This window comes from Ochotona princeps, chromosome X, assembly GCF_030435755.1.
Source record: "Ochotona princeps isolate mOchPri1 chromosome X, mOchPri1.hap1, whole genome shotgun sequence".
Lineage (NCBI taxonomy): Eukaryota > Metazoa > Chordata > Mammalia > Lagomorpha > Ochotonidae > Ochotona > Ochotona princeps.
Window position 1 is genome coordinate 6,697,216 of NC_080865.1, and position 25,311 is coordinate 6,722,526.

Here is a 25,311-nt window from a genome sequence, read left to right on the forward strand (position 1 = left end):
CTACCAGCCTGAGGGCTGAAAGCAGGTAGGGATCTGGCAGGCAAGAAGGGCAGGGGTACCTTGCAGATTCAGTGGCATGGGGCACGCAGGGAAAGGGGGTGGGCTTAACAACCAGAACAGAAACAAAGGGCAGGTGCGAGCTATTGGATCAACAGGGAGGCATTTGGTCAGCATGTGGCATGTGGGTGCCGGTCGTACCTATCACGGATGAGCAGTCTTGGGGTACCCGGGAACAGGGATGCCTAGGCCAGGAGGCTGCACTCTGGTGACAGCAGGCTGACCCTGCTGAGGTGGAGTGAGTGGGGTGAGGGAGGGCGGGGCATGACCCCATCAGAAGTTAGGAAGATCCCTCAGGTGCTCAGACACACAATGTGTGGGAAAGGGCTCAAGTGGCCAGCAGCTAGGCCAGCTAAGAAGGAATCGCTGATGGTTGTTCGGGCCAGAGATGAGGGAGAGAACTGGGGAACTCCCTGTGTGAAGGCAAGAATGGAAACACCTGGAGAAAAACGCTTCCAAGGGGGACCGGCCAGGCCTCCAGACTGCGGGAGTGGGGCTGGGGTGAAGCGAGCAGGCATAGACAAGAGACACACAGGACTTTCAACACCTCTGGCCTAAGCAGCTGGGCAGAAGGTGGTGCCTTCGTGGAGTGGCCCACCTGGAGGAGGGGCGGGTGTGCACACAGAGGTGCATGGATTCAGATGCAGACAGGCTGAGCGACTCAGACACTCTGGCTTTGAGTGGCACTGGGTCCTGTGCCCATCTCCGATGCCTCATCTACAATACGAGACAGATGATGACAGCAATACATGACTAATCTGTTTCATTCATAGAGGCTCAAGAGCATTCGCTTCTTACACACAGGAGAGTAGTGCTGTTTAGGGCAAGGACTCCTCCGGTCCTGTGGGAATCTACATATCCTGCCTTGGTGTACAACACATTTGCTGTACATAGTTGCATCACTATTTATGCATTGTCACTGCTAGAGAGATCGAACAACAATAAGGAAATGCAAAGTTTTTCGAGGGTAAGCATTGAGGTTAAAGAACAATACGGGAAATCCAGAGTCCTAGTTTACTGAAATGTGATGGTGCCTGTGGTGTGATGCTACTTGGGACAGCAGCTTCCCTCACTGGAGTGCCAGTTCAAGTTCCAAATGCCCAGCATCCAGCCCAGCTTCCTGCTAATGCACCCAGGGAAGGCAGCAGACGACGGTACAAGTGAGAGAGGACTTAGACTGGGTAGTAGGCAGTTAGGGTATTCTGGGTCCCCAAGTCATCTGCTGTCAAAAACCCTACAACACAAGCACTTGGGCCCTGGCCACCAATGGGGGACACCAGGATGGAGTCCTGGCTCCCGGTTCCACCCCAGCTCAGTCTTGACATGTTTAATCATTTGAAGAGGGACACAGAGGATGGAAGGTCTCTCCCCCTCTCTGTCCCTGTCCTTCAAATAAACTAATGGTTAATACTTATTTTTAAAAAGATGTATTTATTGTGAAGGCAGATTTAGAGAAGGCGGTAAAACAGGGAGAAAGGTCTTCCATCTGCTGGTCCACACTCCATAAGGCCACAATGGCTGGGGCTGAGCCGATGCAAAGCCAGAACCCAGAAACCAGGAGCTTCCTCTGGGTTTTCCCAGCTGAAGCAGGGTCCCACGGCTTTGGGCCACCCTCTACTGCTTTCCCAGGCCACAAGCAGGGAGCTACAAGGGAAGTGGAGCAGCTGGACATGAACCCAGGCCCATACGGGATCCCAGCAGTACAAGGGGAGGATTAGTTCCATTTTGGTCTAACAAAGATTTGGAGCAGGTTAAGCTGCTGCCTCTAGAACTAGTATCCCATAGGGGTACAGGTTTGAGTCCTAGCTGTGGTACTTTCGGTCCAGCTCCCCGCTAAGGCACTTGGAGAAACTGAGCCATCACACAAAAGGCTAGAATTTTTTAAGCATCTAGTATGTTGGCTGTTTGGGGTGCCTCAGGGAAACCCCTCCTGGTTCCCACCCTCCCACCTTGTGCTTGGGGCTCCAATCTCTGCCCAGGCCATGGGGTCAGCCTTGAGCACCCAGGGTCTGTAACGCTGTCTTTGTTGTGTGAGCATCACTGCTGACCCACTGTTGTCTCGGACTCCCTGAGTGCCATCCGCCTGAGGCCTCAGCAGCTGCCTCAAGAGGCCCACAGCTAAGGGGAGCTGAAGGAGCCAGAACTGAAGATCTGGAACATTCGCTGTATGACACAGAGACCATGAAGGCTCACACACAGGGATGTCAGTCAAAGACCCACCCCCAACTCCTCCAGCGATCTGGGCACGCTACTTGTGGCTCTGGGGCCTAGGAGCCTCATCTGGGAAATGGGATACTGCCCACTCTCTGGAATAGTTCATCCCCATGGCCTCTTTCGTGGGGATCCAGGAACCCTGCCCGGTTCCACCTGCACAGTGAAGCTCTTGGCTCAGTTTCCTGCAGGGCACAAAGGCCAGCTCCCTCCTGACCTACGGACCTGCTTGGGCAGCCAGCAAGGACGTCCTGTTACTGGGCTCTGGTGGGCCCTGTGGCACCGACTTCCTGACGCCTGAGTGAGCCACACTGGAGGCGTCTCTGCACACTGTCCCGTTACGGGCAGTGGCTGACCACAAAGAACTACCCTTCTCCATGGGCCTTCCCAGGACCATGGCACTGTCCAACCTCACTCGGGACTCCCACAGGCTCAGGGCTGCAGGTCCCTCCTACTCTGCTCTGCCTCACCCTCCAAGGTTTCCCGTGAAATTGGAGACAAGTTCAGCTAATTGAGACCTCTCCTGATTAGAGTCCTCCAACCCACTCTAAGATGGCCAGCTCAACTCATCCTTCCCCTCCCGCCTTGGGAATGGAAAAAAAAAAAAAAAGGCAAACCACCACCCAGCCCAGACACTCTGATGAGGTGGGAATGTATGTCGCCTTTCAGGAGTCTGGATAATGTCCATTGCTTAACTCCCCTTGCGCTCCTGTTGCTGCGCATAAGCCAGGAGCAGGCAGGGGCTGCTCTAGACCAGAGGCAGCCAGCCAGTGGTGGAGCAGGCGCCCTCCTCCAATCTCAGCCCCGTTCCCTAAGCCCCCTCCCCCGGAGTCACCCACTCTGTTCAGAATCTCTTCCCACGACCTCGGGACCGGTTCAGAAACCAGATTCCTGAGAGAGGCCCCAGTGCCACCGCCAACCCTGCGCCATGGGACCGACGGCTCCTCGCCGTCCCTCCTTGCGGCATCGCACCTGTCAGCTCCAGCCCCGAACGCGCCCCCCAGGCCCGCGGCGCCCCGAGCGCGTCCCCGGCACTGCGCCGACCCCGAGCGCGCCCCCCACGCCCGCTGCGCCCTGAGCGCGTCCTCGAGCGCGCACGCTCCCCGGAACGTCCACTCGGACCAGGGCGTCGCGGCGTTCTGACGCAGACCACCCGCAGACGCCCCTGCACGGTGCGGCCTCTCTAGCGGGCGGCGGAGGGCTCGTCTCGGTGTTCTTAACCCTCCCGCGGCCCGCGCCCCGCGCCCCGCGCCGCGCTGCGTCCCCAGCGCCGAGGAGGCGGCGGCGCCGGGGCGGACGGCGGGAGCTGCTCCTGAGGAAACGCGCGTGAGAGAGCCCGAGCCGGAGGCCCAGAGAGCGTGGGCGCGAGGGAGACGGAGGCCGTTGGAAGCTGAGGGACCGAGAGAGAAGGGGCGGGGGGAGAGGGACGGAGAGAGACAGGGGAGCCTGTGCGCCGCAGAGATGGAATCCGGGGAGAGCCGCGCGGCCGAGACAGGGAGAGCCAGAGGGAGAGGGAGAGACAGGAGCGGGTGGGAGAGACGCGCGGAGGCCCAGCCCGCATGCGAACCCAAGACACGCAGACAGCGAGACTCTTTTAGAACAGGCAGGTGTGCCCTGGTGTCGGGGCCCAGGAGCCTCCGAGGGCCCCGGAAAAGGAGCGTTCCAAGGGCACAGTGACCGCCTTTCCTGAGCGCCCACCTGCTGCAAGGCGGAATGGCGCTTGGACAGTCCCCTCGTGGCGCATCTGCCTCTCTAGCCGGGGCTGGCCCTGGTTAACCTGCAAGCGGCCCTGAAACATCCCCGGGCAGTGCTGAGCACAGGGAGGGAACTGGCGGGAAGCAGTGAGCAACAGGTGCAGACTCCTGTTGCCTTGGCTCCCACTCCCAGTCTAAGACAGAGCCCCTGCTGAGATTTCAAGGAAAACCCGCACTTCCAGTGTGGAAGCCTTCAGGGGAGAGAGCCTTAGAGAGAGATGCGCCCGCCCTCAGGTGACAACAGATCTGGGTTCAGCGGGCTGTGTTAGCTGCGTTACTATGCCGTTGCTTTCAGGTCCCTGGTGGAACCTGGGGACAGTATGTAGGGAAGAAGGCACCCCCTTCTCTGGTTTGAGGGCAGTCCACCTGGAGGGGTCAGCCATGTGGGGGAATCTCCGTTTTGGTGTCCTATCCTCTGTCCCTGTAGCTACCCAGCTCCGTGGGTGTGTACTCTTCGTGCGGCCCTCATCGATTCTTTCTTCAGAAAGGAAAACTCAGCGGTCTGGCTTGACTGAGCCCTCCCAGCTCATAGCCTCCTCAATGGGCCTCTCTGCTCACTGAGTCTGACATCCAGGGTGAATTTCTCCTGTCTGTCAGCCGTCTGTTCTGGGGTAACGTTCCGCTGTTTTCTGTTTTCTGCGAACTACAGATTGTGTGTGATCTGTTGATCCACAGTGGGACGGTGGTGTTGTCTCTGGTCCAGACACTCCTGAATAGGGTTGAGGCTGTCTCTCCTGGCGGTTTTCGCGTGAAGTAAGCTCCTGGGTACTCTAGGGTGGACCCTTGCAGTGGGACTGCTGAAGGCCTGTGAATGCCAGGAAGCTCGTGGAGCTGGAAAGAAAGTGCCAGATGGGGGCCGTTTCCCTCGCGTGCTCACTGTGCCCTGTGGAAGTGGTCCAGGGCCGTCTCCTGCCAGGAAGCAGTCCGTCAGACTGCTAACGTTTTGCTGCCAAACCCAGGAGGAGGTGGGGGCCCCCAGCTTGTGGCCCCAGCGAGCTCTCTGGGTAAGAGACAACACCTTCCTCTTCCAGATCATCTCATTTCCTCCAAACACTCTTACTTTCTGCGGCAACCAGGAGGTGAGGGTCGCAGGGTGACAGTCGAGCACCCATCCCCTGTGGACTTCTCTGCCCACCTGGGAAACCCCCGCTCCCAGCCAGCCTGTGCCACGTGGCTGGACCCTGCCTGCCATCTTGCCTTGCTTCTTCCCGAAGCCTTGCATCCCCTGCTGTCCGAAGGTGGTAGACTGTCTTGCATCCAACTTCCATGCTCGGGCATATCTGAGCTGCCACAATCACTGCTTCTGACCCCAACGTGGAGTAGCTTGTGAAGAAAACCTCTCGTTGCCTCTCAGCCACTGCTGACTCGACCTGCCGCCTCGGTCAGGTTGACGTCAACCTAGTACTCACTGCTGGTGGCGGTCAGCTCCTCTAAGCTCTAGCACTGCCTCTGTTGGATTGTCTCAAGTTATGAGATGAAGCAGTGTGCTAACTCTTCCCTGCAAGTTTTTCTATGAAGGGCTTCTTTATCCCAGACCGTTAGCAGGCAGCTGGATTGGAAATGCAGCGCCTGGGACTAGAACCAGCATCAGTATTGCATGCCAGCGTTGTAGGCAGTGGCTTTTCTACTACACTGCGATGCCTGCCCCACCTATGATTTCCTCAAAAATCCTTATTATCATACCTTTGACGTCTAGATCGTGGACCGTTGTTAGTTGTTTATATGTAGATTGTGTGGTTCAGTTCCCGTGTTTAGCATGTGTTCCAACATGGAAAGACTCACCTTTCTTTCTTGGTCTTTTTTGTTTTCTCTGCCATTCTTTCCATTGTCGTTGGAATCCCTGCCTGACTGTATGTCGTATATATTTATGCATGCTCTTTTAAGTGCACTGATCTTACAGCTACCCATTTCTGAGATGGCATTTCTTAAAAAAAAAACAAACATGGTGCTGGTAGGTGGCATAACAGGCTAATCCTCCGCCTGCAGCACTAGCATCCCATATGGGTGCCGGTTCAAGTCCTGGCTATTCTACTTCCAGTCCTGCGATCCTGCAGTCAGTGTGCCTGTATGCACAAACTGCCTTAAAGAATCTTGCTTGACACCACATTAATTTATGCATCAAGTTGGGGGCCACTGACTGTTTTCCTCATGTTGATTCTTCCAGTCTGAGCACATCGTTGCTGTCCAGTTCCTTGGTCTTGTCTTGATGTGTGTCATAGGGGCTGGCACACAGGCCTGGCAGCCATTGTGCTCTTTTCCTGTGTAGCCAGCTGTTCATGGTGTGGGGGGCTGTGGTAAACAGGACCTTTTGTAACTTTCTCTTTCTCGGTCCTCAGCTCGCCTTCCAGGTGCTAAGCTTGTCACCGTACTTCCCAGATGCACCCCTTCGTTGTTGGGGTCTAGCGGGAGACACATTGCTTTGAGGATGACGATCATGAGTTCTAGAAGGGGCTCTTTGCTTCCCTCCTGTCTCACCTGTGTGTTGCTCGCTTAGGTGGCGTTAGGGTGCCATCCAGGACTGCCAGCGTGAAGGTGACAGCCGTGGTGAGCGTGGATGGCCTGGGCTCGGCCTCAGCCTCGGGGAGAAACCCCCAGTCTTTGACCAGCAGCTCAGATGCTACTTGGAGGATTTGGGGTACATGCCCTGAGCCAGGTTCTGGAAGTTGTCGTCTAATCCTGGGAGACTAGGGTTCTTGTGTCCCTCATGCAGTCTGAGTTTGTGGAGTGGGTTCCATATAGGTCTGGAAGAGATCCTATTGTGTTTCTGCCTCTCAGTCTGTGTGGATGTTGATTGATTTTCGTTGCTTTTAAGATTTATTTATTTTCATTGGAAAATCAGATATACAGAGAGCAGGAATGACAGAGAGGCTGATCCTCTGTCTGGTGACTCACCCTGGAAGTGTCCGCAACGGCCGGGGCTGAGCTGATCCAAACCCAGGAGCCTCTTTCTGGGTCTCCCATGTGGGTGCAGGGTCCCAAGGCCCTGGGCCGTCCTCCACTGCCCTCCCAGGCCACAAGCAGGGAAGTGGATGGGAAGTGGGGCTGCCGGGATTAGAACTGGTGCCCACATGGGATCCTGGCACGTGCAAGAACCCTATCAGCTAGGCTACTGCGCCCGGTCTGATTTTCTGAGGCGGACAGAGCAGCCCTTGTGTTCTGACTGTGAAGCCCGCTTGATCATAGTCTCTGCTTCTTTTCCTATCTTTGTGCATCCAAACTACAAGTTTCTTCTTGAAGAATTGTTTGCTCAAGTTAAGAGCAAATGTTAATCTCATTTCTCTTGGTATCAGGGAAACGCTAACCATATAAAATGATTACCAAGTGCTCCCCGTGCTTTGTTTTGTGCCAGAAATGATGTGTGAAATTGGGGTTCTTTCTTCACGGGCTATCCGGCAACATTTCCCCTGGGGTGGTCTGGACCTGTGGTGCTTTTGGCAAAGGCTTTCAGTGCCGAGTCACCGTTTGCAAAAGCCGTGGGGCTGTGAACACTCTCCTTGTGAGTGTGTTGAGATAGCTGACACTTCTCGAGTCCTTGGTGTGTTTGCATCTGCGCTGCAGTGTTTGTGTTGTTGTTGTTGTTGTTGTTGTTGTTTTACTAGTAGAACTTGTATTGATTACATTGTATTCTGTGACAGTTTTATAGGTACTGGGATTCCCCCAACCACTTCCCATACCCTCCCCCCATGGTGGATTCCTCCACCTTGTTGCATAACCACAGTTCAAGTTCAGTTGAGATTCTTTCATTGCAAGCATATACCAAACATAGAGTCCAGCATTTTATTGTCCAGAGAAGTTCAACAGCTTGTTGGGGAGACCTTCTCTGGTCTGAAGGTAGAGGCAGCAGAGTATCATCCCGATCAATTAAAACCCACAACATAACATCAGCAACAATTTATAACGTTATGGAATTAATTGACATAGTATTGAAAACCAATATGTTAAAAAAATGCAAGTTCTTAACAACATTCTGTGACTACTTCCATGGACATTTCAATTTTAGTTTATATACAACCAAGTTCTATACCTCTTAAAATAGCTATAAATTACTGTTCAGCTGTCTTGTGTCTATTTTCTTTTTTCTTTTTTTTTTTTAAGATTTATTTACTTTATTGGGCCCGGCGGCGTGGCCTAGCGGCAAAAGTCCTCGCCTTGAAAGCCCCGGGATCCCATATGGGTGCTGGTTCTAATCCCGGCAGCTCCACTTCCCATCCAGCTCCCTGCTTGTGGCCTGGGAAAGCAGTTGAGGACGGCCCAAAGCTTTGGGACCCTGCACCCGCGTGGGAGACCCGGAAGAGGTTCCTGGTTCCCGGCATCGGATTGGCGCGTACCGGCCCGTTGCGGCTCACTTGGGGAGTGAAACATCGGATGGAAGATCTTCCTCTCTGTCTCTTCTCCTCTCTGTATATCCGGCTTTCCAATAATAATAAAATCTTTTTAAAAAAAAAAAAAAAGATTTATTTACTTTATTGCAAAGTCAGATATACAGAGAGGAGGAGAGACAGAGAGGAAGATCTTCCGTCTGATGATTCACTCCCCAAGTGAGCACAATTGCCAGTGCTGTGCCGATCTGAAGCCGGGAGCCAGGAACCTCTTCCGGGTTTCCCACACAGGTGCAGGGTCCCACAGCTTTGGGCTGTCTTCGACTGCTTTCCCAGGCCACAAGCAGGGAGCTGGACGGGAAGTGGAGCTGCCGGGATTAGAACCGGTGTCCATATGGGATCCCAGGGCGTTCAAGGTGAGGACTTTAGCCGCTAGGCCACGCCAACGGGCCCTTGTGTCTATTTTCATTATAATATTTAGCATTTTATAGCATTGGAGCTTAATTTTGCTGAACCTGGCTTTTCTTTTTTTCAGTTAGTCTAGACTGGCTTATAACTCTAATAAGACATATGTCATCAGTTTAGGTGCAGAACAGTTTTAGGAGGGGTGTGCAGAGAAATCTTCAGTACCCTAGTGAGGAGTAACTATTATTTCATGTCTTCCTCACACCTTATAGGGTGATGGAAGATTTCTCCGCTCTCCCGCCCCATTTCAGAATAACATAGGGTATTTAAAGTATATTAGGTTTTACAATTCTTTGATGTAGATCATAAGCAGTCTGACTCACATTGATTGTTGGTTCATTGGCTAATTCACAATATCTTATTGCATGTGAGATAGGCTGTTTGAGGTTGAGATAATATTACATTTTACAGGTACTATTTTTCATATTGACATCATTTCATCTTAAATTAAGGCAAACATGTGGTATCTAACCTTTTGGGATTGGCTCATTTTCCTTAGCATTATGGTTTCCAGTTGGGCCCATTTGGCCACAAAGAACTGCATTTTCTTTTCTTTTTTTTTTTTTTTTTAATAGCTGAGTAGTATTCCATGGAGTAAATGAACCATAGCTTTCTTATCCAGTCTTCTGCTGATGGGCATTTTGGTTGCTTCCATGTTTTTGCAATTACTGATTGTGCTGCTATGAACATAGGTGTGCATGTTGGTTTCTCGTGTAACAGGTGTTTTGGATATATTCCTAGGAGTGCTATTGCTGGATCATATGGTATGCAGATTTTGAGTTGTTTGAGTGTTCTCCAAACTGATTTCCATAGAGGCTGTACCAACCTGCAGCCCCACCAGCAATGGAGTAGGGTTCCCTTTTCCCCACAACCTCGCCAGCAAGTGTTGTTGGTGTTTCTTTGTATGTGGGCCAATCTTGCTGGTGTTAGATGGTACCTCATTGATGTTTTAATTTGGATTTCCCTTATTGCCAGGGAACTTGAGCATTTTTTCATGTGTTTGTTTGCCATTTGGGTTTGTTCCTTTGTGAAATGTCTGCCCATTTCCCATGCCCATTTCTTGAGTGGCTTGTTTGTTTTGGTATTTTGGTTGTTTTGGAGTTCTTTGTATATTCGGGAGATTAGCCCTCTATCACCTATGTAGTGCGCAAAGATCTTCTCCCATTCTGTGGGTTGCTTTTTTACTTTGTTGATTGTGTCCCTTGCTGTGCAGAAGCTTCTTAGTTTGATGGGGTCCCATTTGTTTATTCTGGTCTTGATTGCTATTGCCTTTGGTGTCCTTTTTAGGAAGTCAGGACCTACCCTTGGATCTTGCAGGGTGTTTCCAACATTTTCTTCTAAACGTTTGAAGGTTTCTGGATGTAGGTCTAGGTCTTTTATCCATTTAGATTTGATCTTAGTGTATGGTGAGAGATGTGGGTCTATCTTTTTGTTTCTGCAGGCTATCAGCCAGTTGTCCCAACAGCATTTATTGAAGAGACCTTCCCATTTGTCTGGCTTGTCGTTTGTCTTTTTGTCAAAGATTATTTGGCTGTATCTGTGTGGGTTCCCTTCTGGTGTTTCTATTCTGCTCCATTGATCTTCCTCTCTATCTTTGTGCCAGTACCAGGCTGTTTTGATAACCATTGCCCTATAGTATGTCCAGAGGTCCGGAACTGTGATTCCCCCTGCTAACTTCCTGTTCTTCAGGATGGTTCTAGCTATCCGTGGTTTTTTGTGCTTCCAGATGAACCTTTGGATCATTGTTTCCACTTCCATGAAGAATGTTTTGGGCAATCTGATTGGGATTGCGTTGAATGTATATATTGCTTTAGGTAGTATAGACATTTTAATGATATTGATTTTACCTATCCAGGAGCATGGGATGTTGCTCCATCTTTTGAGGTCTTGTTCAATTTCTTTTTTAAGTAGTTTGTAGTTTTCTTCAAAAAGGTCTCCTACATTTTTGGTTAGATTTATTCCTAGATACTTCATACTTTTCTCTGTTATTTTTTAATGGTATCTTGCTGGTTAGATCTTTTTCCATCTTGGGGCTGTTTGCATACACTATTGCTGTTGATTTTTGTTCATTAATTTTGTACCCTGGCACTCTACCAAACTCTCGTATAAGTTCTAGCAGTCTCTGTGTTGAGTCTCTTGGTTTTTCTATGTAAAGGATCATGTCATGTGCGTATAGTGAAAGTTTGACTTCTTCGTTTCCCATTTGGATTCCTCTGATTTCTTTTTCTTGTCTTATGGCCTCAGCGATTGCCTCTAGGACTATGTTAAATAGCAGTGGAGATAGTGGACATCCCTGTCTTGTTCCAGATCTCGGTGGGAAGGGTTCCAGCTTTTCTCCATTCAGTATGATGCTGGCGTTGGGTTTTTCGTATATTGCTTTGATTATGTTGCGGATTGTTCCTTCTATGCCTACCTTGGTTAGGGTTTTTAGCATGAAGTGGTGTTGGATTTTGTCGAAAGCTTTTTCTGCGTCTCTTGATACTATTATGTTATTCTTGTTTTTCAGTTTTTGGATGTGGTGTATCACATTTATGGATTTCTGAATGTTGAACCATCCCTGCGTTCCAGGGATGAATCCCACTTGATCCGTGTGAATGATGTGTTTGATGTTTTTTTGAATTCTATTGGCTAGGATGCAGTGTTTGTTTACACGGAGTCCTTGGCAGCATTTCCACTGCCCTGCTAGTCACAACCTCCACCTTCTGGGTCTTCCCCCCATTAGTCGTGGAACAGCTGTATCAATTGTATTGATCATTTCAAAGAACCAGCTTTAGGATTCATTGGGATTCTCTATTTTTTTTCTCATTTGTAATCCCTTTGTTGCTGCAATTTGTAGTAAAGCAAATCCTCATTTACACATGAGGTAGTTTGGAGACCACTTCCCCAGCCATAAGCAACCATTGTCACAGGACACAAAGCCTGTGGGTGACAGCTTCCAAGTCCCAGACGCAAATGCCTGCCGCTTATGGGAGATAGGCTTTCTGTAAGCATGTGGGTGTGTGCAACAGGAACATCCTAGTTACACATGACCCCTTCAGATTGTGCCGGAGGCTGGGTGAGGAAAATCAGCAGGCAATCTATGTCAGTGAGTGCATCGTTTAAGGGGACTGGGCACCTGGATGCGGTCATTGGTGCCACCTCTGAAACACTTAGGAAATGACCAAGCTCTTGAGAGGCTCGGTCCGGAGTGGTCAGGAGCAGCCTGGGAAGTGGGTGTTATTCTTGTGAAATAGAAAGTGCCGGAGCAGAAGCATCCCGTGAGATGACTGACTGTGGTTTTCTTTCTCCTTCGCCAACCTTTGCTGCAGTCTTGCTTCTGGCCACACAACTGCCCTGCTACCTTCCAGCTGCTTGAGATCCTCCAGCTTGACTCCCTGTCTGTTCACGGGCCGGGTGGAGCTTCCAGCTTGGACTAGACCCCCATGGATCCACCCCAGAAACAGAGCCCAGCGCTGGCTGCTGACGCCACCCAGACATCCACGGCAGAGACTTCAGGGGACGGCAGCGCCACCTGTCAGCCCCCCTCCACAGAGCAGCTCGTGAGGGGCCTGGGGAAGCTGCTCCCCAGAGCCGGCCCCAGCCTCCCTGCGCCGCTCCCAGAGGGGCTGCTGCAGCAGCGGTACAGGGAGGGCAAGACCCCCCCGCAGAGGCAGTGGGACAGGCTGCCAGTCTCCCAGAGGAAGACGGCATTCCTGGGGCACCTGAGACGCAGGCACCGTGACCACATGGCACCTTACCCGGTCGCTAGGGAGAACAGAGTCTCTCCGTCAGGTGACAGAGCTCAGAATCGGTTCCGCTGTGAATGTCGGTACTGCCAGAGCAATGAGACAAGTGTGTCTGGGCTGTGCAGGGAGAGGAGCGGGGCCTCGTGGGAGACCCTGGTGCAGGGCCTCAGTGGCTTGAGCCTCAGCCTGGGGAGCAGCCAGCCTGGCCACCTGCCCCAAGGGGCCCTCCAGCAGCAGCAGCTGAAGCAAGAGGAGAAGTGCCAGCTCGAGAGGCATCAGGAAAGCAAGAGAATGTTCCACAGGCTGCTGAAGCAGTGGTTGGATGAGAAGTGAGGCTCCCGGGGCGGGCACCTGCAGGAATCCAGGCAGGGATGCTGTCCTGCCAGTCCTGGGTGTGGGTCCCACTGGGGGACCAAGCGATTTGGGGCTGCCATGGAAGGGGACCAAGACCTGTGTTTGGTCTGGAAATCCCACGAGCATGTGCTGAGACCTAGTCCCGGCAAAGGGCCGTGTCGGGCCTGTGTGTCATTTGTGGACGCCCTGAGGTGTTAGTGAAGGGCACTGCGTGCCAGCAGCCCCGCCTCCTGGGTTCTGACCCCCGTGATGCATGTGTCATGTTCCCGCTCGCTATCTCTGCCCTGCCTTCTTTGTCACCCAGACAGAAGGTGTCTGGGTAGTGTGACTGCCTTGTTGATGTGCCTGCACTGTGCCGTGTTATCCGCTGCCTGCCAGGAGCAGCGCTAGATCTGTTGCCGTGCAGTGTTGTGCTGAGGTGCACATTCAAGATCTGGAGCTAAGCAAGGTACAGGAAGGGGAAGTGTAATTGAACTTGCTGGTCCCCCATTGTGTGGTTGTGTGCACTTGGATGAGCTGAATGTGAGCAAACCTTTCCCTGCTCCTTAACCATCGAGGAGTATTTGCCCTCGTGGGAACTTCTGTTGGCCTGTGTCACAGTCAATACTAAATAAATAGAATGCAGCTTTCTCTGTCAATGCCGGCTTGCGTCTTCTTAGACCTGAGACTGCCACGGAGTCCCCACCGGACCTCAGCAGGTGTCAGTGGGACTGTGCCAAGTGGATTTTGGAACAGGGAGGAGGGCAGGCACCTGTCGGCACACGGTCAGGACATGCTCTGAGGCCCAGCTGTGGGACCGGCATGCTGGGCTGGAGGCAGTGCCCCAGGAAGAGTCCTGCCATGGCAGGGTGGGAGGCAGAATCCACCCTTCCCTTTAGAAGACCCTGCGGGCTGGCGCTGCAGACCTGGCCCAGGCCCACACGGCCACCCCGGAAGCCTGGCACATGGAAGTGGCGGCCGGGAGCAGCAGTGTTGTGGCTGCTTCGTGAGAAGCGGGGTTTGGTCCTCTGAGGAATGTGTTGGGCGTTGGACTGGTATCTTGGAGTCTCAGGAGGTGGGATGACCTCTTGCTTTTCTTCCCCTACAGAGTCCTGCCACGTGTCCCCACTGGGTGGCCACGCAATTCCTCTGAAAACAATTCTGCTTTGTGTCAGTGTGTGTTTTTAGGTGGGTCCCTGAGCTGCGCGGCTCGCACCATCTGCGCCTCCAGCCGACACGAGGCGCCAGAGGACAGGTGAGTTCTCTGACATGCTGGACTTGGGTGTCTGCCGAGAGCGTGAGGGTGAAGTGCTGCCCGGCTGCAGGGCACAGGGCACTGCAGTGGGGATGTCGTGTGTGGAACTCCAGGGTGCAGTGCGCATGGGCTTACCTGGCACTCATAGCAAGGCTGCAAGACACTGTGCTGTCTCTGACATGTCCTGGGCTTCCCGGCGTTTGGGGTCACTGCCCTGCACGTGTGAGCTCCTTGAGCGCACACTCCCCACCCCACTCCTCACTTGCCCTCCCACCACAAGAAATTGGCAGGCAAAGGCCAGAGCAGTGAGCAAACCTGCCCGGGTTTGCACAGGCACACAAAGGCTGCAGTGGAGGCCGGCCTGGACCCCAGCTAGCCTCTGTCAGGACTGCCAGGGCAGGACGGACAGCCAGTGAGGAAGGACAGGGGAGCACCCGGTCCTTGTTAGACGCCTAGCCATGCCAAGAGGCACATTAGAGGAACGGCCATGGGAGGCAGACCTGCAGAGATAGGAAAGAGATCAGTAGTTGCCTGGCCTTGCAGGTAGTGCTAGGGATGGACCACTGGTGAGGACCAGGGTCTTCTTGCAGGAGAGAACCGTTCCAAAGCCGGACTCTGGTGGCAGGTGCACAAGTGTTAATTTTCTATATCGCTGTATCGCATCCTTTAGCTACATCTAGAGTAAGATGTGGCTATTATACTTCCAGTACAGCTGCTTTTCTAATGTGCTGCCCGAGTGAAAAAAGTCATGAGTAGGAAGGTGTGGAATTGTTTTCTGTGACAGTAAAGAATCTCCCCTCTCTTTGAGCGTTCCTGGTCGTGCCTACATTTCCGGCATCCTCCATATGTGTACTTGAAGCTGCAGCCAGACACAGCCGCTTGCACATCTGGGTAGCAGGCATACTGGTGAGTGCCCTGGCTCTATGTATGTCGTGTGTGCATGGACAATTGCAAGTCGCCACCCTTCCCCTACCCGTTGCGGTTCCGTGCCAGGCTCCGGGACTCCATCCTGCATCCTGTATGCCAGTACATGTTTATCTATTCAGGAACCCAAGGACCAGGCTTCAGTTGCCGTGGAAACCAACCTCAGCCCTTAGCTTCCACCTCTGTACACAGGAGGACATCAGAGTGGGAAGGGATGTTCTCAACCCAGAGGGGCCCGCCTGAGCTCAGTCACCCAGTGGGAAAACTGCAGAAAAACAGTGTGGTTTCCAAGACAACCGAATTCCAGATGCCTGGGCTCCATGAGGCCGCCTCCCTCCCTTTGGCCTACCTGGGAAATGGGCAGTTGTGACATGAACACAGCCCTGAGCCCTGGAAACGATTCCTAACATGGCTGTACAAGATAATTAAGTCAAAGACAGTTCTTGAAAGAGAAGGCACCTAATACAAAATGTTCAGATGCAAAACAACAAACCATTAAAAATGGAAAACAGCACTTTTTAATTTTTTAAAATATTTGTGACATAGGTATGGGAGTTGCACACCCATTTAAGCCTCTGAGTGGGATGGAGAGGAATGAGGGTGGGGGAGGAGGGGGTAAGAGGAAAAACCCCCACCCTCCCTCCTGTGACAGTGGAGCGGGGCGAGCAGGAAGGGGAGAGATGTTGTAGAACTCCTTGCTGCCAGATCCCATCAGCACCAGGGGACACAGACGGACCCCAGTGTCATCCCAGAAACCCTGAAGGGGGGAAGAATGTCTGAGGATGTTACTCGAGTAGTCTTGATTGTTCTTAGATGATGTTGGATTGGTTGTACCAGAGTGAGATGCCACTTTGCATGTGTCCATGGCCTTAGGTGGCCTTAGGTGGCCTTAGGTGGCCTTAGGTGCTTGCTGAAGAACTTTCAGCCTGCTTTGTTTCCATCATTTGGTGAGAAGTTCAGGGTCCTCTGTTGAATCAGACAGACCAGCTCTCCTGTTGTTCATGTACATCCCAGTGTTGCCTACCCCTGCACAGAGTCAGGCATGGGGGCCCAGTCCTGCAACGTGTGCACAAGGCCAGACCATACCTCAATGTGATGTTCCTTAAAGTTGAGGATCAGGTGGGATGGCCTATCAGGATGACCCAAAAACCCATGACGGGCCCACCCCATGTCCTGGCTCTTTCACAGGCCAGTAGGTACCATGATTTGGAGCAGCCCACACCCTGCCCAGCTTGTGGGCTGGCAGGTGCTGCTGCCTAGTCAGGAGATCCCTAAGAATCCCAACCGAAGGCCTAGTGGCTAAATCCTCACTTTGCAACTGCCGGGATCCCATATGGGTGCCGGTTCGTGTCCTGGCTTCTCCACTTCCTTCCAGCTCCTGTTTGTGGCCTGGGAAAGCAGCAGAGGGTGGCCCGAATCCTTGGGCCTCTGTTTTCACATGGGGGACCCAAAAGAAGTTGCTGGCTCCTGGATTTGGATCAGCTCAGCTCCAGCTATTGTGGCCACATGGGTAGTGAACCAGTGGATGGAAGAGCTTTATGTCTGTAAAATCTGCCTATCAAATAAAGAATAATAAAATACATCGAAAAAAAATGAATCCCAGCCAGGCCCTCCCACAGACCCAGCTCTTACATAAGCTGTTGGACATTGTGGCCTAGTAGGGAGACCCCTCAGTACCATCAGTGGTCCCCCTCCCCAACCCAGCTCTTCAGTGTACCTGCAGGTTCTGTGGCCTAACGCAGGCCACACCTCCTGACCCAACTCCCCAGTGCACCAGTGGGTGTTGTGATTCAGTCATGGAGACCCCAAGGTCTCCTTCTAGGCCCGTCCCTAATGCCAGCTCTCTGAGGACCATGAGGTGCTGTGACCTGCTCTGGTCCACCCCAAGCCCCAGTATTCATGTACACCTATGGGCATAATGGCTAGGCCCAGGAAGATCTCCTCAACTGGCTTGCCATCAGGCCCCGCTCTCCTGTGTGTCTGAATCAGAGGGTGTAGTGGTCTGGTCGGGAATGCCCCCTAGGAACCCTCATCAGACCTGCTCCTTCCCAGCTCTCTGTTGCTAGTGGCTATGTTGGTCTAGCCAGTGGAAGCCCCTGGCATTCATTATGAACATGTCAAACAAGCCTCCAGTGGCCCCTGTTCTGGCACAGCACTGCTCTGTCAAGCAGGGCCTAGCCTTGCACCAGCCCTACTACAGTGCGCAGATCAGGGGGAGGCTTCCACTGGCAGTGGTGTTCAAAGGCTAGAAAATGGCGTTTGGAATCAGGAAAAGTTAACCCTCAGCCTCTGTTTGTGCTTCAGAACCTGCCTGTGCGTGAATTGGCCACTGCATGTTTCTGAAGGACAGATGCAGGGGTGCCATCTGCAGAAATGTGGAGACCAGGAATGGGGCCCCGAATGTGCAGTGGTTTTCAACTCCACCTAGGACACCTGGGCCTCAGCTGAAGGCATGGAGCTGCCCTGTCAGGGCGCCCCTCCTTGACTCTATCCACAGACTTCTGTCACTGCACCACTGTGCTAGAGATTCTGCAGATCCCGATGGGGATGCTAAAAGCCTGCCCTTGCTGATGTGCTGAGGGACAAGGCCATAGCGTGAGGAGTGCCGGGGTGAAGACTAACACTCCACATACCCTCCTTGCCACACCCCCATGGAGACAGTCCCCCCACACCTTGCTTCCTGAGCTATCTGGTCAGAACTGGAGTCTTGGAGTTTCTGAATGACATTGTGCTTCTCTGGTCCCAAGGCTTTGGACCACCCTGTACTGCTTTCCCAGGCAACAAGTAGGAAGCTGGATGGGAAGTGGAGCAGCCAGGACCCGAACCAGCGCTCAAATGGGATTCCGGCACTTAAAGTTGAGGGTTTAGTTCCCAGGGACTCTCACAGCGGATGACAGTGTCATTTTCAAGGTGGGGACACCCCAGGTCCCCTCCTCACAGTGTGTGGTGAGGCCAGCACAGACACAGCCTCTCCTCACGATGCATTTGGAGGATCTACCAGGCAGGAAGGCCTCACAAGACACTTTCCACATGCCTCTGGCTGTGTGGAAATTGAAAAGGGGGGGGGGGCTTGTTTATTTTTGTTGCAAAGACAGATCTACAGAGAGGAGAGGCAGAACTTCCATCCACTGCTTCCCTCTCCACATAGCCCCAGCAGCCAGAGACGAGCTGATCCACAGCCAGGAGACAGGAGCCTCTTCCAGGTCTCCCACGCGGGTGCAGGGTCCCAAGGTTTTGGGCCGTCCTCCACTACTTTCCCAGGCCACAAGTAAGGAACTGAATGGCAAGTGGAGCAGGTGGGACATGAACCAGCGATCTGTGAGATCCTAGCGCTTAAGGAGGGAGGATAAGCCAACTGAGCTATTGTTCCGGCCCCTGTGTGGCAATCTTGGCTGGCCTTTTCCAGAATGTTCTGGGGGCATTCATGCAGTGCTGAGGACACCCTGTGGGCATTCTTAGTTCTCTGCTTTCAGCAATCCTGTGCATGGCAGTGCCTACCCATGACAGACAAAGCAACTTGTGCTTTTGGAGGGCTTGGGGAAGCTGAGTGCAGATGCTCCCAAGCCCTGGCCTGTGGGGGCGCTGTGGCTGTGCTGAGATGTCCCAGGTACAGTGGTGTTGTGGGGAGCCATCAGCATGCAGGGGATAAGGTTGAAGTCCCCTCGTCTTGGGAAAAGGCCTGAGGTCTGAGGTGGTCAACCAGGATCATGGATAGCTTGGGTAAGCCCAGGGCAAGGAAGCCAGGAAGAAACAAGGTTTCAGAAGAGCACCAAGGGCAAGGACCCAGGTAGAGCCCTGGTCAGCTCAGAACTGAGAACATGGTAAACGGAGCGCTCTCCATCCCAGATAGCAGGGACGAGAGGCCTTGGCAGTGCGGGACAGCCTGTGCGTTTGAGCTGGGAATGCTCCCTGCCGGTGGGGTATGCTGGGGACTTAGAGCAGGAGGGAGAGGGAACCACATGAGCCCTGTCCTGCAGTGCACACTGGCAGGAACCCTGGAGAGAAAGGGGTCACAGTGGCGGCATGCTAGAAGCAGTGGGCCTTGCACTCTTCATTTCCTGTTCCTCTGAAACTCCTGGGAAGCAGCAGCTGCAGGTGCCAGCACTCTGGGGGATCCTGAGCAGGGGTGACTGCACGCACAGAGGGAGCCAGGGTGAACCTCACGCGGATTCCTGGCAGCTGAGAATGATGGAGCAGGGCTCCGAGACTGGTGGGGTCCCAGGAAGGTTGGAGCATCGCTGTGGCCCTCAGTGCTGAGGTGGATGTGCAGTGGGGTATGTGGTGTGTGGTGCAGAGGGGTGGGGAGACAGCCCATCGCGCACAGCAAAGGCCTAGATGGTTGCTGTGAGCAAGTCCATGGTTGAGTGACCTCGCAGTGGAGTGCAGTCCTGCTGATAGATGCGGATAGATGCGGGAAGGCCTGGTCCAGGCGATGATGGGAGCAGCCTCCCGATGGCGTGCATGAGCAGGCTGGTGATGAGGGCGGTGGAAGTGGGGGCCAGTGCTTGAGGGTGAGACTGGGTCCTCATCCCTGTGTCCTGGACTGCTCTGCAGATAATGTGTCTGGCCTAAACAGGGGGCTCCAGCCAGGACCGTGGAAGCCGCAAGGGAACTGTCAGCTACCAGAACGGGATTCCTCGTCTGTGGCCCAGGCAAGGACGGGATTTGAGGCTCTGGCCAAGGAAGCCCTGGTCAAGAGTAGGGCCCCCCTGAGTCCTATCGGGACAAGGAGGCAGTGCTTGTAGGCCCTTGCGGGGAGGAGCAGAGGCTGAGCCTTCAGACCTGTGATCAGAGCTCCCTGTGGATGTGGCCTCTGCAGAGCTGGGAGCCACAGCCTGAGCCCACGCAGGGCCAGAGGGGGGTGCACATGCCCTAGCGCGTGAGACGGGGCGTGCAGGGAGCTGTGTGCCTCTGGAGATGCAGGAGTGTCAGCTTTCTGCAGCCCCGTGGCCCTGCACACAGACTGGGAAGGCGAACGGGGGCAGAGTCGTATGGACAGAGTGCAGAGACCACAGGGTCACCCGGGCCCCAAGACTGCACATGTCTGATGGTTCATGTGTCCCCTCTGACTAATCAGGTCCCATGGGGGTCTGTCCCCAAAGAGTGTGGACAGCAGTGGGAAGAGCAGTGGGGTGGGGTGCACCCTGGGTTACTAGTGCAGTCCCATGAGTGGAGTGGTCCACTGCACTAAATCCTTCATGAGCCGCAGTGAACAGGCTCATGCAGGGTTTCTTCCCTGTCACTTTGCCTTTCCGGGAAGAAAGAAGGTTGCAGGAGGCTCTCAGGTGCCCCTGTGATGCAGGAGGGGTTCACACTGATGGTGCTTGCACCTCAGTGGTCTCTAAGGAACAGTTGCCCTTGTTTCCCCGGGTCCTGCCATGATGCTGCCCTGCGTGCTCATGTCCGTGGCAGGTGCACCTCGCATTTCGTCCTTCTCGGTGTGGTTAGAGTGCCACACGCGCTAGCTGACTCAGCCTCAGCCGCCCTGTGCCAATGTCTGCAGCCCCTCTTGGTTCAGGTCTCATTCTGCATCCTCCCCTGCCCAGGGCTGTGCTCTCCACGGCCTCGGCTGTACCTCAGCTGCACCTCACCCAGCCCTCACCAGTTAGGGGCCCGTGTGCGGGTGGGAGCCTATCTCTTGAATCAGTGGCTGTCCACAATCCTGCCTCAGGAAGGCAGCCCCTGGGACTCCCCTACCACACAGTAGGAACCACAGACTCCTCCAGATGGCTAGGAGGGGCTTCAGAAGTTCATGGGAAAATGAAGTTGGTCATAGGATTATGTGAGTGCAAACCATACTGCAGGTTATGCATAGCTTTCTCATTCTGCATATTGCTGGTGAACTTTGGAAGGCCCAGCACACACTCTTGCCCACGAGGGTACTGTTTTGTCTCCAAAATGAATGTCCCTCAGTCTCCAACATGTGGGAGTCCAATGCTGTGTGGGGCTCAGGACCACTTCTGTGCCATACCTGCTTACTCCAAGCTGTCTGTCAGTGCCTGTCACTGTCTGAGGACAAGGACGTGCCACTTGAGGTTAGAATGAAGCATGGGCTTTAGTGATGTTTCCCTGTGGAAAGATGTGCAGGACTATGGTCAAGTGAAGAAAGGCCATGCTCTGGAAAGTGTAGTTACCAGGAACGACAGGGTTTCCCGTGTGTGTGTGTGTGTGTGTGTGTGTGTGTGTGTGTAGAACGGCCTGGAAGGTCCAGTGTGCACAGGCTCCTGAGAGGCAGCCTGAGGCTGCACCCAGCAGGGTCCCTGGGGTTGCGGGGCTGGTTACTCCCCATGGCCGGGATGAAGGTGGTCTCCCTGCAGCGCTGGGGACAGAGGCTCAGGCACCAGGAGGTGAGCACCCAGTGCTCTGCATAGAAGCACTGCTGTGTTCCTGCTGGGGTCATGCGGGTAGAGGGTGGCTCTCCCTCTTGGCTGCGGGCTGCTCCAGGACAGGGGGAGCAGGTGTGGGTCCCCCAGAGAGACGTGAGCCCGGCAGGTGCAGATGCCCAAGAAGGGGCATGGCCTGGGCTCCTGAGCCCATGAGCAGGAGCGGGAGCCTGGCCCAGGTGGGAGTGCAGAGTCAAGACAGAGGCAGAGCCCACCAGGGAAGCCTGGGGTCCGCACTGTGAGCACTGCCGCCATTCCCTCCTGCAGGAGTCCTCAGGGGAGCTCACTGCAGGGGCAGGGGTGCTGGGAGTGTGGGGTATGGCAGTGGTGTGGGTGGGTGCGAGGCCCCGTGAGAGGACAGCCCTTCATGGGCATGAACAAAGCGTTAGTAACCCAGCCGGGCTGTTAGCTGTCGTTCTTTGAGGCTGAGACGGTCTCAACAGCAGCTCGTCAATCTAAGTGGGACACTGGGCCCAAAAGTTGCAGGCGAATTGGGCAAGTGTCCATGCAGACTCCTGGAGGAAGAGTGGCAGTGGCCTCAATTGCCTCTTTGCGCAGGCCCGGGACCCGCCAATCCGCGTGCAGCTCTGTCCTGGGCGGGTGTTTCCTGGGGCGCTGCCACTTCCTGCGTGCATTACTAGGGTGCCGGGGCGGAAGTGGAGAGGCTTCTGGGGCGACACAGGGTCTTGCAGACCGCCCTGGGAGCCTCGGCTGCTTTTCTGTTTGGTTGCTTTTCTCCCCCTGGGCTCAGCTCACGGCTGTAGTTTGTAGTCGGGAGGGCTGCTGTGGATTTTCCCGTCCTGTCACTTGGCGCTGGGTTTCTCTGGGCAGCAGGTGGCGCTGTGGCTCCGCCCAGCACTGCGTCCCCATTCCCCCCCGCCCTGCCTGCTTGGAAAAAACAGCACCGAAGTGCTTTCAAGCCTGCTGGCCTTTCTTTGCTTCCAGAGGCCCCTCTGGGAAGCTTCTGGTAACAACTCCTTAGCCAGGGAGGAGCACTCATGTCCTTACAAAAACTTGCGTGCACATCATTTGTTTTCTAATATAATGGGCATGCTGCACTATTTCCTCGCATCCTCTGTGTGGGTCTAGATTCCCTCTGAACTGTTTTTTCTGCTTTCAGAAGAAAGCTCCTGTTCTTTGCTCCCCAAGTGTTTGCCCGTGGAATTTGTGGTGCCTGTGCTGTGGCCTTAGTCACTATTCGTGTCCTTTCTTGTTTTAGAGGATTATATATATTAAAGATTTAGTTATTTTATTATTGGAAAGGCAAGTCACATATACAGAGAAAGGAGAGAACCTGTTTTTAAAGATTTAGTTATTGGGAAGGCTGCCATGATTGACCAGACAGCAAGATGCAGAACAGAGAAATGACTTCCTTAATCCACACTGCAGCCATCATGCTCACTTCCAGGATGAAGCACTTTGTTTCAGAATACACAAACTTTTACACATCAAAAGAACCCAGGTGTCCCATACAGCTTTCATTACTCCTTATCTTATGGGAAACTAGCAGTTCTTAGAATAGTTTTTCTTCTGTTGACTAAACTAAGCAAAAAATAAACAAGGAGAAGCCTTTTTTTAGCTCCCTTTTTTCGAATTTATTATCATTTTATCATACAGTCCATAGGCCCTGGGATTGCACTTACACCCTCTCCAAGTCCCCCTGCCACGAGTTCCCCTATGTTGTTATTATAGTATAGTTCTCCATAAACAGTCATCTGTCCATCATTGCGGGCATGGGCAATGGCAGAGAGTCCAGCATCCTATTGTCAAGATAGAGTAAACAGTCTCATTGGGAGTCCATCTTTGGAAGTAGAAATGCATACTACATTGTATCCTCACATCTGGATAGGATAGTGTCCATTACACAGTTAGTGAACATCCCCTTAAATGAAAACCTACGATACAAAATCAACAACGGGAAGAAAATAGACATTTACAACACCATGAAGTTAAATACCATACTTCTCAATGTGACAGTCTCCATTACACACTTAGCATACATCCCCTTAAATGGAAAGCCACAAAACAAAATCAACAACAGGAAGGAAAAAAATGTTTAAAAACCACGAGGTGAAATAACATGCTACTGAATGACTAATGTGTCACTGAAGAAATGAAAAAGAAAATCCAGAATCTTCTCAAAGAAAATGTATAATCTATAGGTCAGTGTAGAGTTTAATGAGAAAGTGTTTTGAAGAGATGAAACAAAAAAACATCAAAATCCATGAGATGTAGTTTCCGCCAGTCTTTGTTGGTGAGATGTTTCCTATAGGGAATAAAGAGATGGGTTTTCTTTTTCTCATCCAGTCCACTAATCTGATGTTTGATTGATGAGTTTAAGCCATTTCCATTCAGGGATAATAGGAATGGGTGGTTGTTTGGTCCTGTCATTTTAGCAATGGGTTGTTCATTGATTTAGTCTTCTGTTGTTATTTTACTGGAATGTTCTTCGCATTTGCCTTTTTAAAAAATTTTTCGTACACATTTGCCTTTAGTTTTGGTAGGTGCTAGTCCTCTTGTAGGTCAAGAAAACATCTTGAAGTATCCTTTGTAGGGCAGGTTTGGAAGAGGCAAATTCTTTTAACTTGTCTTTACTGTGGAAGAATTTTATTTCATTTCCAAAGACAAAGGAAAGCTTTGTTAGTTACGTTTTCCTGGGCCTACAATTTTTTGCTTGTAGAATTTGGAATATGTCGCTCCATTCTCTTCTTGCCTGTAGAGTGTCCTGTGAGGGATCTCCTGTGAATTTAACTGGCATTGCTTTATATGTCAGTTGGTTTTTTTCACGTGCAGCTTTAAGAATCTTTTCCTTATGTTCTGTTGAAGAGAGCTTGATGATCATGTGTCATAGTAAAGATTGCTTTGGTCAAGCCTGTTGGGAGTTCTGTGCCCCTCCTGGATGTCGTTTCCCAATTCTTTCTCCAGATTAGGCAAATTTTCCCTTCTTATTTCATCAAATAAGTTTTTAAACCCAGCTTCTCTTTCTGCATCTTCTGGGACTCCCATAGCTCTTGTGTTTGGCCTTTTCATGGTGTCTTTCAGTTCTTAAATACCCTTTTTAGCTTACCTGATCCAGCTCTGCTTCCAGCTTTTTGTTTGTTTCCCCCTGGTGACAGGAAATATCTTCTAATTTTGAGATTCTTTCTTCTGCCTCCTTCATTCAGTTTTGGAGACTCTCCGCTGTACTTTTACTTTGCTCCACTGTATTCTTCATTTCTGAAATATCAGCTTTCGTTTGACTCACTTCCTGTGTGACATATTCCTTAAGTTCCTTGAACTCCCATATTATGCGCTTCTCATTGTTGATAAGAAGCTTTATAACTAGTGTTTTGAATTCTGTATCCCCCATTTTCTCAAGTATTCCTCAGTGAATTCTGAGGTTGGCAAAGACTTTTGCTCCTTTGCAGGGGGAGTCTTCAATAATATTCTTTGTGCCATTCTTTCTTTTGGTCATTGTACTTCTGGTTAGCAGAGTCTTCTCCTTGGGGCAGTTTCTAAGCTGTGTCACCCACAGGTCTACAGTTCAATTTTACTTATTGCAGTTGGTACATGGCTCTTTGTTTGCAGTCACTTGTGCCACTCCCTCCAGTGAGTTCCAGGTCTGGGTTCTTATGTTAGACTTCCACCATGGTCTCCACAGCCCTAGCTCCTGGCTCACCACCCTCCACCTCCTGTGATACCTTGCTGAGGCTACACCCTTGTCTGCACAAACTTCTCCCACTTCCGGTTGGAGCAGGTCCCAGGATTAGGGAGACCAGGTGTCCTAAATAGCTAGGTTGTTGGTGGTGCTGATCTTGCCAGAACCTGTTGGCTGTTAGGTCTGAGGGTCACACGGACCTATTTTGACCCATGCGATGCCAAAGTTGGTATTATTTTCCCTGTGGG

General features: G+C 52.4%; 1 protein-coding gene across 3 annotated transcripts in view; it reads left to right on the plus strand.

The window, feature by feature from the left end:
- FAM156A (family with sequence similarity 156 member A) overlaps positions 1-15,685 on the plus strand; it is a 42,436-nt gene extending 26,751 nt beyond the window's left edge. The window contains exons 2-3 of one of the 3 annotated variants that reach the window (XR_009244527.1): positions 14,040-14,119; positions 14,904-15,685. Coding sequence is in view for 1 of the 3 variants with exons in the window: in XM_058658646.1 (XP_058514629.1) it covers positions 12,229-12,864 (636 nt within the window). In the remaining 2 variants the exon portion in view is untranslated. Of the gene's footprint in view, positions 1-12,114; positions 13,524-14,039; positions 14,120-14,903 lie in introns of those variants that run through there. The other 2 variants (XR_009244529.1, XM_058658646.1) reach the window with 2 other exon arrangements.
- Positions 15,686-25,311: the final 9,626 nt, after the last annotated feature.